Below are 13,477 nucleotides of genomic sequence, written 5' to 3' on the forward strand. Positions count from 1 at the left end.
GGACTGAAAGACCTCCTCCTGGCAGGCTGCTCCTGGTCTGCAGTCTCTGCCCTCAGCACCTCCAGCTGCCCCCTTCTCAGGACCCTTGATCTTCGGTGGGCAGTAGGAATCAAGGACCCTCAAATTCGGGACTTGCTGACTCCACCGGCTGATAAACCAGGTGTGCTCTGGGCCTGATTTCTCTGTGCTCCTCTTGGGGTAGCTTTGTCTTTCAGCTGAACTTCATTCCCAGAAGCTAAGGTTCTGATGCTGTTGAAGAGTAGAAAAATGCAAATTGAAAACAGAGTGATGGACTGCGTACAAGTACAGGTTACCTGTTTATAGATAACTACCAACAAAGAAAGGAGTAAGTCCATTTTGTGGGTTAGTGGAGCTTGGGGCTTAGAGAATAAGCCCGAGGAAGCTCAGGAAGGCTTCATGGTTGAGGTGGAACATTGAAAGCTGTTTCCATGATTGTCTAGAAAAGTGCGGGAGTGTGGGAAGGAGAGGAGCATTCCACACATACCCCTTTGCTGTGTAAGTGAGGCACAGTCCAGCAGCTGGGAAGAAAGAAAACGTGTCTGGTTTCCTAGAAACGGCCCCCACGCACTGCTCACTCCCTGAAGGGAAGCGTGTGGGCAGTTCTGCTTATTAACCCCTGCAGGGGGGCCTGGCCAGCAAGTAGCTGAAGCTGCCTGCAGGTTTGGAGCTGGACTAGAGTTGGGAATTTTGATCTAGGCCCTTCTCTTGCCTGTGCAGGTCAGGACAATCGCAGCAAGCTCCGGAACATGACTGACTTCCGGCTGGCGGGCCTTGACATCACAGATGCCACGCTTCGCCTCATCATCCGCCACATGCCCCTCCTGTCTCGACTCGACCTCAGTCACTGCAGCCACCTGACAGATCAGTCCTCCAATCTACTCACCGCTGTTGGGTCTTCCACTCGTTACTCCCTCACAGAGCTCAACATGGCAGGTATGGCGCCGTGATGTTTTGTGACAGACTGCCCCCTGCCTCCCAGAAGCCCAGCCCTCCTTGGAGCTTGACCGGTGGAACAGAAAGAACATGGTCTGTTGACTAAACCATGTTAATTTGTTTCCTGACATCTGGACAAGGACATGGAACTCTGTCCCTTTTGTAACTGATGGGAACTAAGGCCTCGAGCAGTTGTCAGGTGCCTAAGAGCACAGCCACCACCCAGCTGCAGTTTGGTGAGCCTTACAGTGCAGGGAGTGCGGTGGCAGGGGGCCTTCAGAGGCCGCTGTGCTGATGGCGCTTCTGGTCTCTGAGCCAGGTAGTTATGGGAAAAAGGAGGCTTTTGTTTAGCATTTTGAAGGCAAGCTGGGAAATTGAGGCTCCTGTGGCTGTGTGTACATAGCATTGTCCTTGTGGTCACTTTCCCCACAGGTTGCAATAAATTGACAGACCAGACCCTGATCTACCTACGGCGCATCGCCAATGTCACCTTGATCGACCTTCGAGGATGCAAGCAGATCACCCGAAAAGCCTGCGAGCACTTCATCTCAGACTTGTCCATCAACAGTCTCTACTGCCTGTCTGACGAGAAGCTGATACAGAAGATCAGCTAAGACACACCCAGCCCAGACTGAACAGGAAACCGATCTTCCCCTGACTCCCCAGCCAGGAGAGCCTCTCTCCCCGACCCTGCACGGGCTCTGAGGCCAGCGTCACACTCCCTCTCTGCTCTCCTGTCCCTTGAGCCCTTCCCTTACAGCCGGGGCAGAGAGGGTGGTGGACACCAGGCTTACCTGCCTGCTTCTCTCCCTCCTAAGGAGAAGGGGGTAGCAAATTGATCTGAGGGGAAAGCACAGGCTGTGTGCTGTCACAGTGCCTGCTCGCTTGCTCACCCACTCGCTCACTCGCCTGCCAGGAGGCTGGGCTCTCAGTTTGGGGTGTCTGTGCAACCGTCATCTGCACTGGGCCCTGGGGTCCTCCTCCCCATCCATGGTCCCCAGCAGTGCCTGGTTCTGAGCAAACTCCCAGGGAAGAAAGTGGCCCTATCTCCGTGGCCAGGTTCTCCTTATGGTGTCCAGTGCGTGTCTCTCCTCCATCACACTCTCCCGGCTTATGCAGGAGGGGCCAGCAGCCCCAGGAATGCCAGCCCCATGCAGATCACACTGGTGCTGTTGAGGTGTCTGAAACCTCTTGTTGTGTCTGTGCTCTCCCTCCTCTCCTCTCCTTTAGCTTGATCCCGTCCGATGCTCGTGGTAGTTCACATAATGAGGTTCCCCCAGCCCAGACTTGCCTGCTAGTTTCTGTGAAGTCCTTGTTGCACTTATTGGGGTTGAGGCTCTTCAGAGGAGCTGGAACTGTCTACCCCAGGGACACCCCCATTTTATTGCTTTCCAGGCAGATTCTGGGACAGGCACCATCTCCCCATTCCCTCCTTCTTCAGCCTGCCCTGCCCTTTTCCACACTTACCTTATTCCCACCTGAATAGGGCTTTCCCAGGATGCGTGTCCTCAGAGGGAGCAGCCTATCTCCCCCAGCTGGGGGGGATCAGAGAACTAGGCCAAGTCCCCACCTGCCTCCCAGCAGGCTCCGGGCCTCAGGTGTCCCGTAGCCACCAGAGCCCAGGCCTGTGTCTAGCCCCAGTGGCTCACTGATCTGGCACCTTTGGAGGGGTGGGAGGTCCTGCTTAGAAGCCAGTCACCTGCCCTCTGCCTGCAGCCATGGAAGGGGGTGTGCATGTGCCTCTGTGTGTGTGGCTGAGTGTAGTAAGCGTGTGTGTGGAGGGAAGGAGGGGAGCGTGGTATCTCCCACTCCACCGCCCTGTGTCGAGCCCCATCAGCTGCCCCCTCTTACTTTGCATTGAACGGCCTGTCCAAAGATCCTCTCTCTAGGGCAGCAGAGAGCTTTTTGCACTTTAAAAAAAAAAAAAAAAAATGGAAAGAAAGGTCGGAATTTCTTTTGGGTCAATATTTAAGTGTGTGAGGAGATGCTCAGTAGCAGCAGCCTGTGGCAAGAGCTTATAAATGATAGACGCGGATTTGCACTCTGCTCCCCATCTGTAAGGATAGCGAGATAGCACAACCTTGCCCCACCTTCTCGTCCTCCAGCCCATCCCTTCCTGGCCCCTTTCCTGCAGCCCAGTCTCAGGCTCTCCTCCTCCTGAAGCCCTTTGGGGGAGGGGAAGGAGCCCAGGCACCAGGGGTCTGAAGTGTGAGCCACCCCAAGGAGAGACGCCACATGCACCCTTGCCACTTCCAAAGCAATAGAGGCAGAGGGGCTCCCTCTTTGCCACCTAGCCCAGCTTTGACCCTGGCATTGACTGGCCTCCTAAGAGAAAACTGGGTCTTGGGAGGGGGTGGCATTGTGTCTGTTTCTTCCAATCTGCTGATTCTCTTGGCTGCACCTCAGAAGCAGCAGTCTGCTCCCGTGACCCTCTGCCCCTTCCATTGGTCTCCAGGCCCCAGCCAACTGGGGCTGAAACTTTGAGGAAATGCCAGTGACTTATTCCAGAGTGCCTCAGTTAGGGGAACTTCTCTGTAAAGAACCCTGGGTATTGAGCAAAAACCTTATTAATATTATTGTTAATGACCTATAATTGGAAGCTTCCTGCCTTTTTTTGGTTGCTCCTGTGGAAAATACTGAAAAGATTACTTTGTTTTGTTTTCTTGTCTTTTTATAAAAGGGGAGGTGGAGAGACCCCTTCAGAGCAGGGATTGTGCCGGGAGAGTGCCTCTGACTTTGGGACGTTTCATCTACAGAAATTTCCAAGCTGATGGTTTGTTTTGGGTTTTGGTTTCTATTTTTGTTTTTGGTTTGGAAAAACAAGCATTTTTACCGCGCACGTAAATTGGTCAGCAGAAAAGGGAGCTCAGGAGTGGCAGCCAATGGACCTGTGCCCTTGCTGGGTTTTCCTTTTCTCTGGGACTGTGAGGGGGAAAATGGTTTTTAGAGGTGAGGGTTGGTCCATGTGGAGGAAAGAAAGTCTGTCTTTGGGGACAGAGGAACCTGGGAGTTCCGCCAAATTTCCTGCAATCTGCTCTTAGACACGGCCTTGCCAGGAGAGCTTGCCTTCCTCAGACCGCGGGACCAGACACCCTGCCTCCATCTTTCCGAGCACCGGGGCGAAAGACCACAAGGAAAGGAAGAAAATTTATATATATATATAATATAAAATCACTTGGTGATTAAAAAATAACTGCTCCATAAATAAAACTCCTAAAGTCACTATGTTTAAAGGGTTTGGTTGTGTTTTTGTTTTCGGAGAAATATTGTAAATATATATTTTTTGTTGCTGATTTAGAGTCAATCTCCAATGTTGTGCTAAAAAATTAAATTAAATGTAAGCATTAAGGGGACAAGTCATGCTATCTCAGTTGACACATTGGGGTTATTTTGGGCCAGGGAAGGAGGGAAGCTAGTTGGACTTTTGTTTTCTAAACGTTCTCCACTATTGGTTTTAGAAAGAGCAAGGACATCTTTCCTCTGACATGTGGGAATGGGAGATATTTGTGTAATAAAATTTTTAAAAGACAAAAAAAGAAATAGCCTCCAATGGGAAATATTTTGATTTGGTTTTTTTTTTTAATAAAAAGGTTTTAAAAACAACAACAACAACAACAACAAAACCTTTTCTGCCTTGGTGTGTGTGTGTGCGTCCATGTGAAAGAGGAAGAGTCAGAAGGTCCTGCAGGCTCTCGCCTCCCACTCCCCCCGCCCGCCCCCCGCCCCAGGCCCGCAGTTCCTGCTTCATCCCTGAGTTAGCAGCAGAACTGCTATGTGCCTCTACTACTTGTCTTGCCTTCCTTTTTTGAATGTCAAAAAGCAGCACTTGCTTATGGAAACACCAAAACATTTTACTTCATGAAGGGGAACTTTTTAGTAGATGTGAAAATTTAAGTATGAGGTTACTGGACCCCCACCCCTTCCTCACAAAGCAGTGCTTGGAGTGGCCCTACAGAGTCCTCAAGGAGAGCTGGAAAGGACCCCTGTGATGCTCTCCTGAGAGCAGGCCTGGGGATTTCTAATCTTGCCATCCTCGACAGCCATTAGCCGAGGCCAACCTCCAACCACTACAGCTGTAGAACAGGCCTCAAGGACAATGCTGTTCGAGGTCACTGCACAAGGTGTGTGTCAGGCAGGCTCCATTCGGCATTTGTCCCACTGTCCGGCTGCTTATTGAGTATAGGCTTCCAGCCTTTAGACGAATGTCTGACGTGCTGCCCTCAGCCCTGACTGCACCATCTCAGGAGAGCTGAAATCCCATCCGGGAGGTCTTGAGGAGGCTCTCATCACTACCGTCAGGGCATCTGGGGATCCCTGCCCATCCTACTCACCAAGCTGTTAAGGACCATCTCCAATTCTGCTGCACATTCTGGAAAAGCACAGGGTCCTGGACGGTGAGCTGGTTCCCAGTCCACTTCCTGAGGTTGGATGTGGATGTGGCCATGTTCCATGTTGCAGGGGAAGGCAGAGTGTCAATTTTGCCACCTAAATATCACAAGAGCCCATCGTCCACCTCTCGATGACCTCACGCCTACCACCCTAGGTGAAGCCAGCATTGTCCAGAACCTTGACCCCAGCAGGAGCCCTGAGGCTTCCCAGCCTCTAGGCCAGCCCCCTGTCCTCCATGTTGGCAGCCAGAACATTTCTCTTAGATTTGACTACTTCTCTATTTAAAACCCATTAGTGTGTCTGTCTCAGGATGAAGTCCAAGCTTCCTCACTCACCATCTGCCCCTCCTACTCCCCTCCACCCTCACAGCTAACTTCAGTGCCACCATCTCTGGGCCTTTGCTGTTCCCTTTGTTGGTACACCTTCCGTAGTTTACATGTTACTTCCTCTGGGAAGCCATCTCCCACCCTGCTCAAGACTGGATCATATGCTGCCGTAGCACCCTACTGGTTTTTAGGACTCCTTTAAAATCAGTCTCCCCAGCTAGCTGGGAAGCTCCACCAGGACAGGGATCAGACTGTGTTGCTCACCATGTCATCCCCAGCAGCTGGCGCAGAGCTTGGCACATAATAGATGCCCAAGCAACAGGGTTGAGTGTTCCCAGTAGCTTGGATACCCAGAGGCCTGTGCCTCCCCAGTACAGCCAGTTTGTTGTCATGTTCTCCAAATTCACTACCTCATACATCTTTCCCCTCCTTTCTTGTGTTAATGCTGCCAGCTTTTTTTTTTTTTGGCCTGTTTCCAATCTAACCTGTATTCAGCTATGAATCTTCCTAAAGCACACACAAAAATCTTCAGTCTTCATGTGTAACACTCCAGAGTCATGTGTAAACTCATCCTGCCACTGGCATCCGTAAAATGAGAAGCACCAGGTTGGTGGTAGGTGCTTATAAGAGGCCTCAAACTGGACACCTCTGTAGTCACCAGGCTTGCTGTGTTCAGGGTGTGTCACCCTCACAACTATGAAAATCTATCCTTCCTTCAAACACCTCTTCCTCCAGAAGCCCTTCCTGTTTCCCCACCAACCAGAAGGGATTAACCTGGACATACTGTACCTTTCACAGGCAACAACATAGTAAAAACAGCTGGCATCTTCTGAGCCTTACTATGTGTTGACCACTGTTCTAAGCACCTACATGAAGTAACTCCGAATCCTCGCAGCAACGCTACTTTTTTTTTTTAAGGATGGTTGATTTACAATGTTGTGTTAGTTTCTGGTGTACAGCAAAGTGATTCAGTTATACATGTATATATACATATTCTTTTTCATATTGTTTTCCATTATGGTTTATTACAAGATATTGAATATAGTTCCCCATACTATACAGTAGGACGTGTTTGTTTTATATATAGTAGTTTCTATCTGCTAACCAAGCTCTTAATTTATCCCTCCCCCACCTCCTTTCCCCTTTGGTAACCATAAGTTTGTTTTCTATGTGAGTCTGTTTCTGTTTCATAAATAAGTTCATGTCATATTTGATTAATTAATTAATTAAGGCTGTGCTGTGTGGCTTGTGGGGTCTTAGTTCACTGACCAGGGATTGAGCCCGGGGCCATGGCAATGAAAGCACCGAGTCAACCACTGGACCACCAGGGAAGTCCCTTGTGTTATATTTTAGATTCCACATATAAGTGATATCATATAGTATTTGTCTTTCTCTTTCTGACTTAATTCACTTAGTATGATAATCTCTAGGTCCATCCATGTTGCTGCAAGTGGCATTATTTCCTTCTTTCTTATGGCTGAGTAGTATTTCATTGCGTATGTATGTACCACATCTTCTTTACCCATTCATCTGTCGATGGACATTTAGGTTGCTTCCGTGTCTTGGCTACTGTAAATACATAGCAAGTCTATTATTATCTTCATTTTACAGATGAGAAACTGAGTTATAGACATTTGCCTAAAGTGTCTTTGCTAGTAAAACCTGGAGACTGACTGCAGAGTTGGTCCTATCCGCCCTGCTCCCTAGCCTCTGTGTACAAGCAATGGCATTTCATGCCCATACCCCAGTCAGGGGAGGGGGTGGTAGGCAGGTGCCTTCATTCTATAAGGCCAAGGCTCAGAGAGGTAAAGTGAAGGGTCAGTGGCAGGGCTGGGACATACGTGAATTCTGGGCCTGGGACTCTGGAGCTTGAGCCTTTACCCCAGCTCCCTCGTGCCTGCTGAGCAACCAGGCTGGGTGTTTGTCCACACCCCCTCCCATGGCACTTTTTTTTTTTTTTTAATAATTTATTTATTTTTGTCTGTGTTGGGTCTTCGTTGCTGCGCACGGGCCCTCTCCAGCTGCGGTGAGTAGGGGCTACTCTTTGTTGAGGTGCACGTGCTTCTCATTGCGATGGCTTCTCTTGTTGCGGAGCACGGGCTATAGGCGCACAGGCTTCAGTAACTGTGGCACGTGGGTTCAGTAGTTGTGGCTCACAGGCTCTATAGAGCACAGGCTCAGTAGTTGTGGCACACGGGCTTAGTTGCTCCGTGGCATGTGGGGTCTTCCTGGACCAGGGCTTGAACCTGTGTCCCCTGCATTGGCAGGCGGATTCTTAACCACTGCTCTACCAGGGAAGCCCTCCCATGGCACTTTGAACTTCTTAAGGGTGGGGCTAGACTTAGCTAGCTCTGCTTACCCCCTTCATCTGCCCTGGGAGTCGAGGGATAAGGAAATTTACTGAGCATAATGAAAAGTGGATTTATAGGAGAGGGAAGCAGGACCAATTTCATGGGTGAGTGACCCACGCAGTCACACGGGGCCCTGCCCTCAGATGGGCCCCACACTTAGTTTAATGCACTGTTGTCATCATCTTGAAATTTTTGAGCAAGAGGACGTGCATTTTATTTGCAGTGGACCCCGCAAATGATGTAGCTAGACCTGGGAAGAGGGCCAATACCAGCTCCCCCCACCCTCGCAGGCCACCTCTGTGCTAAGTGCCATTTGGGTGGCCAGCAGCAGAGCAGGCCTGGCACTTGCGGGCTGGGGAGACTCGCCCTACCACCACCTTTCCAGGTGCCAGGCCGGAAAGGAAACCTCAGCGCTGACACCCATGTACGGGCAGGGAACAGTGAGAGCAGACACCCAACGTCAGGGAGGACCTGTTTTTGCCCTCAGCCTGGCACTTCTGCCTCCCCACCCGCCCCACTCCAGAGAGCTACAAGGGGGGCAGGAAGTCCAGCTGCTATGCCCCCAGACTGTGCCATGACAGTGCTAGGATGGCAAGACAGAGGGAGAGAAGCAGAAAGAGACACAGACCCAGAGAGAAACACCCTGAAAGACCCAGAAAAGGAAAGGCAGAGAAAGAGGTAGAGAAAGGAGGAGGGGAGAAGAGAAATGGGAGAAAAGAGACCATGGAGGACGCTGAGAGAGGCACAAGTGAGGCCCAAGGTACTCGGGACAGTGGCCACTCGACAAGCCATCTCCCTCGGCTCAACACTGCACACACATCTCCGTTTATCCTCAAAACAATCCAGTGAGGCCAGGAGGGAGGCGCCCCGGGTACAGATGAGAAAGGCAGTGCTCAGATAGGTTCAGTAACTTGCCTAAGGCACCCAGAGAGGCAGCAGGAAGTGGCACTAGCATTTGACCCCAGGTCTTTTCCGAACACATCCTCCCTCCCCCTGACACGGCAAGTACCAGTCGCCACAGTGGGGCCGGTGGGGGCTAGAGACCCCGACTGGGTCACTCACTGGCGGGCTGAGAGGGTCAAGGCACAGACACCTACGGTGGGAAGGCAGAACGACCTAGCGCCAGGCTGAGCCTCGGACGTCGAGGCGCATGCGCGCTGGGAACGGCCCCGGGAGGAGGCCGGGTGCTGGGGCGGGGCTGGGGCGGGGCCTGATTCAGGGGCGGGGCCGGACTCAGGGGCGGGGCCACGCCGCGCGGAAGCTCCAAGGCGGAAAAGGAGACTGGGGCCAGGGGCAGCCGTGGGTCTCGTGACCTTACGGAGGGTTCCGAGAGCCGCTGCTCCAGGGAAGTGGGTCAGGCGGAGCCAGCGGTCTGGAAGCCTGGCCCAGAGTTGTGGGCCATCAAAGGTCCTTGGACTGTGCGGGAGGGAGCAAAGAGCCTGTCTCCTGGAGATGTAGGAACCTGCTGGATAACCAGGCTCTTTCCTCCCTCAGGGCCTGTGCACTTGCTGTTCCACATGCTTGGAAAGCTCTTTTCCCTGCCCCTAGCAAAGCTGCTTCTCTCCTAGCCTAGCTCTGGCAAAAGTGCCAATCCGCAGAGGTTTCCCCGACTTCACCTGAGGAGGCTGCTGGCTCTTACAATAACATGTCACTTGCCTCATAAGGATGTTTTGAGCATTAAATGAGATCATCTGGGTTCTAGGAACAGTGCCCTGCAAGTGAGGAGAACCCAGTAAGTGTCAGTGTTTATTATTATGTATGGTTTGCCCATAGATTCACTGTCTCTCTCTATGTTGGATCCCCAAGGCCAAGCACCAGTGCCTGGCATGTAGTAGGAGCTCAACAAATATTGTTGGATAAGTGGATGAGTAAATGAGGTGAAGTCCCAGCAGCCTAGCCAGAGCCTGGCACTGTCTGGGCCCCGGGACATCAAAGAGGTGGCTGTCCACTATAGGCAGGAGTTTCTCCTGGTTAATCTGCACACCCCTGGTGAGGTGTACAGATTGGGAAGCCCTCAAGCTCATCCTCCTGGATCTTCAAACCCCAGGATGCAGACCAAGAGGTGAAGCCCCAGCAGGAGGAAACTTGCACCCCTGGGCCTTGGCACATGCCAGTCCTCACCCCCAAACTCACTCATGCTCACGTGCATACAATGTCAAGTTCAAGACCTTCCCCAACTCTTCCCCTGACTCTCTTCTCCTGAGCTCCCCATCTCCTCCCATTATAGCTCTTGCCAGGTTAATTAGAGGCATTCATTTAGGGGTCTTCTTCCTCACCAGACTGGGCCACCACTGAATCCTCTTTCTCCTTGTGGCCCTAACTTTGTGCCCAGTGCCATGGTAAGGGTTGAAGAGTGCACCAGTGACCACAACAAATGGGGGCACCCGGGGAGAGCCCCCTGAACAAGAACTTTTTTTTTTTTCACTAAAAATGAACAGGAAGTTTGCAGCCCTCGGGATGCAGGGTGAGCAGGAGTCTTTCTTGCCGGAAAGGAGGGAAAGGAAGGTCATTCCAGGCAAGGGGAATTATAAAGTCAACACCCAGAGGTGGAAATGAACTTGGCTTGTTGTAGTGACAGAAGGAAGACCAGAGAGACTGGAGAATAAAGGGCACAGGGATGGGCGAGTGGGCTGAGTTAGACAGATGGGCAGGGGCCAGACTGCAGGTCTCACAGGCCACAGAGAGGGGTGGGTTTTCCCCTAAGTGCAGGGGTGGTCATTGGAGACGGGGTTAGATTTAGGCCTGTAAAAATTCTGGCTAGGGACTTCCCTGGTGGTCCAGTGGTTAAGACTCCACACTCCCACTTCAGGGGGCCTGGGTTTGATCCCTGGTCAGGGAACTAGTTCCCGCATGTTGCAACTAAAGGTCCCCGCGTGCCGCAGCTAAGACCCGCCACAGCTAAGGCCCATCGCAGCCAAAATAAATAAATAAATAGGGACTTCCCTGGTGGCGCAGTGGTTAAGAATCCGCCTGCCAATGCAGGAGACATGGGTTTGAGCCCTGGTCCGGGAAAATCCCACATGCCACAGCGCAACTACTGAGCCTGTGCTCTAGAGCCTGCAAGCCTCAACTCCTGAGCCCGCACTTCTAGAGCCTGTGCTCTGCAACAAGAGAAGCCACCGCAATGAGAAGCCGGCGCACCACAACGAAGAGGAGCCCCCACTCACCACAACTAGAGAAGGCGTGCGCGCAGCAACGAAGACCCAGTGCAGCCAAAAATAAATAAATAAGTAAATTTATTTATTTAATAATAAATAAATAAATAACAAAAAAACTCTGGCTAGAGGAGAGGCAGGGAGGAGGCTGGTGCAGGCATCAGTGCCAGGCAGCCCCAGGTGATGGGACTCAGATCGGGTTTAGCAGGGCACAGTGGAAGGATTTGGGGTGATACACCAGGTAGTCGACAGGACAGGCTGGATGAGAGCATGTGTATGTGGGGGCGGGGGGGGGGCCGGCAGAGGCAAGTGAGGGAAGAGAGGAATGGAGGTTTTTTCGGAGGAGGAAGGAGCCACTACTGAGATGGGGAGGCAGGAGAGGAGCAGGTGGGACCGGGCTGGGTGCGGAGCCAGAGCTCAGTGTGGGACGCGTTAAATTTGCAACACCTACTAGTCATCTGGGCAAGATGCCAGGTAATGATGTATCTGCAGTCCTGCCAGCTAGGCAGAGACGGGGTTCCACTCCTCATTCACTCCTAGCATTCCAGCCAGAGGCTGACACGGTCTAGGCACCAAAGTTGGTTGAAAACGACTGAAGCCAGCCTGAAAAGGCAGGTTGACAATCGACCTTCCCTCAACCACCAGAGGGCAGCACTACCCAAAAAAAGCCCCAGCCCAGGGCTTCCAAGAGCTGCTTTCCAGGGTCCCAGGAATCAGTGAGGGGTGCCCTGGAGACTCTCTCTCTCTCCCTCCCTCCCTCCGTCCCTCCGTCCCTCCATCCCCCCCCCCCTTCAACCCCAGCTTCAGGCCTGCCTGGGTTGTGGGTTGGGCAGTGGCTGGGAAGGGCCTTCTGGGTTTTCAGGTGGTGTCGGGGAGGTAGGGCCACCTCCGGGAGCAGGATGGCTGGCTTTTCAGAATTCACGGGGACTCTGGTCTGATGAGTTCTTTAGACAGGATTTTTAAATAGGAGTGGTTCCAGAAACCCCAGGTGGCCGTAGTTAGAGTCCAGAAGAGTTGGGGAGAGGCGGGAGGAGAGGAAGTTAGAGGCCTTCTGGTGCATCCTCCTGTGCCTCTGGCCGTCTTCTACCCCAAACTCCATGTGCCACCTTGGGCTGTGGAGCTCATTCACTCAGTCACTCATTCATTCATCAAACATTGACTCTACTTTTCTGTGCCAGGTCCCACGGTGGGCAGTGGGAGGAGGTATGAACCCCTTTTTTTTTTTTTTTTTGCAGTACGCGGGCCTCTCACTGTTGTGGCCTCTCCCGTTGCGGAGCACAGGCTCCGGACCCGCAGGCTCATCGGTCATGGCTCACGGGCCCAGCCACTCTGCGGCATGTGGGATCTTCCCGGACCAGGGCACGAACCCGTGTCCCCTGCATCGGAAGGTGGACTCTCAACCACTGCACCACCAAGGAAGCCCTGAACACTTTTTTTTATACGTTAGCATTTCTAACATCAGGATGCATTTTCCAATGGATGCAAACATTTAATAAAGCTTCACACACACACACATCCCATCCCTCTGTCAAAAACTTGAAATGATGCATCTTGCAACTGACGATGCTCTCAAATCAAGGAAGTAGGCAGTTAGTGCAGAACTGGAGATGGACAGAATTGGAGACAGGAGATTGGGGAAGGCTACCTGGAGGAGGTGGGGCTTAATGGATGAGCAAGAATTAGCCAGGGAAGAGGGCACACAGAGTGCTTCCAGACACAGGGCAGAAGAACAAAGGCACAGAGGTAAAAACTGATGGGTAGGCTGGTGGGGGGACCCCAGGCATAGGGGATGGTGGCAACACAGGCCTGAGAGGGGAGCAGGACCCACTCATCCAAGACCTTGACTTGCAGGTTAAGGAACTTGCTCACCTGATCTACTTTGGGCAGAGTGGGCCCTCCTCTGATTTCCCACTCTCAGCAGCCCCAGAGGTCCGGGAGCACTGCTTCTCAGTGCTAAGCAGGCAGTAACCCTATCAGATCTAGACTGGGGAGAGGCATCTCTGGTCAGGGCCTGCATCAGGGCAGCAGCTGTGGGGATCCTCAGAAGCAGACAGGTTTAAGAAGATTCTTATCTGGAGGCCACATAAGAGGGTGTGGTGACAGATTAGGGAAGGGGGAGATGGAGAGCCAAGGATGATGCCTGGAGTTCTGGCTTGAGTATCTGAGTGGATGGTGGTGTCGCCCACTGACGAGGGGACCTCATTGTCTTGATGTGCTCTGGTTCCAGGCTCTGCCGAGGCTGATCTCAGAAGGTAGGCTGAGAAGTGCAAAGAGCGGGGGCGGGGCGTGGGGATCCTATGCT

The 13,477-nt window shown here is 52.3% G+C and overlaps 1 protein-coding gene across 4 annotated transcripts in view; it reads left to right on the forward strand.

Annotated features, from left to right (window-relative positions):
- KDM2A (lysine demethylase 2A) overlaps nt 1-2,015 on the forward strand; it is a 103,595-nt gene extending 101,580 nt beyond the window's left edge. For all 4 annotated transcript variants that reach the window (XM_060019365.2, XM_060019364.2, XM_060019367.2 and 1 more), the window contains exons 19-21: nt 2-160; nt 739-954; nt 1,387-2,015. In XM_060019365.2, the coding sequence (XP_059875348.1) occupies nt 2-160; nt 739-954; nt 1,387-1,568 (557 nt within the window). In that variant the 3' untranslated portion in view covers nt 1,569-2,015. The remainder of the gene's footprint in view (nt 1; nt 161-738; nt 955-1,386) is intronic.
- The last annotated feature ends 11,462 nt before the right edge of the window (nt 2,016-13,477 follow it).

Source organism: Delphinus delphis, chromosome 8 (assembly GCF_949987515.2).
Source record: "Delphinus delphis chromosome 8, mDelDel1.2, whole genome shotgun sequence".
NCBI classification, from domain to species: Eukaryota; Metazoa; Chordata; class Mammalia; order Artiodactyla; family Delphinidae; genus Delphinus; species Delphinus delphis.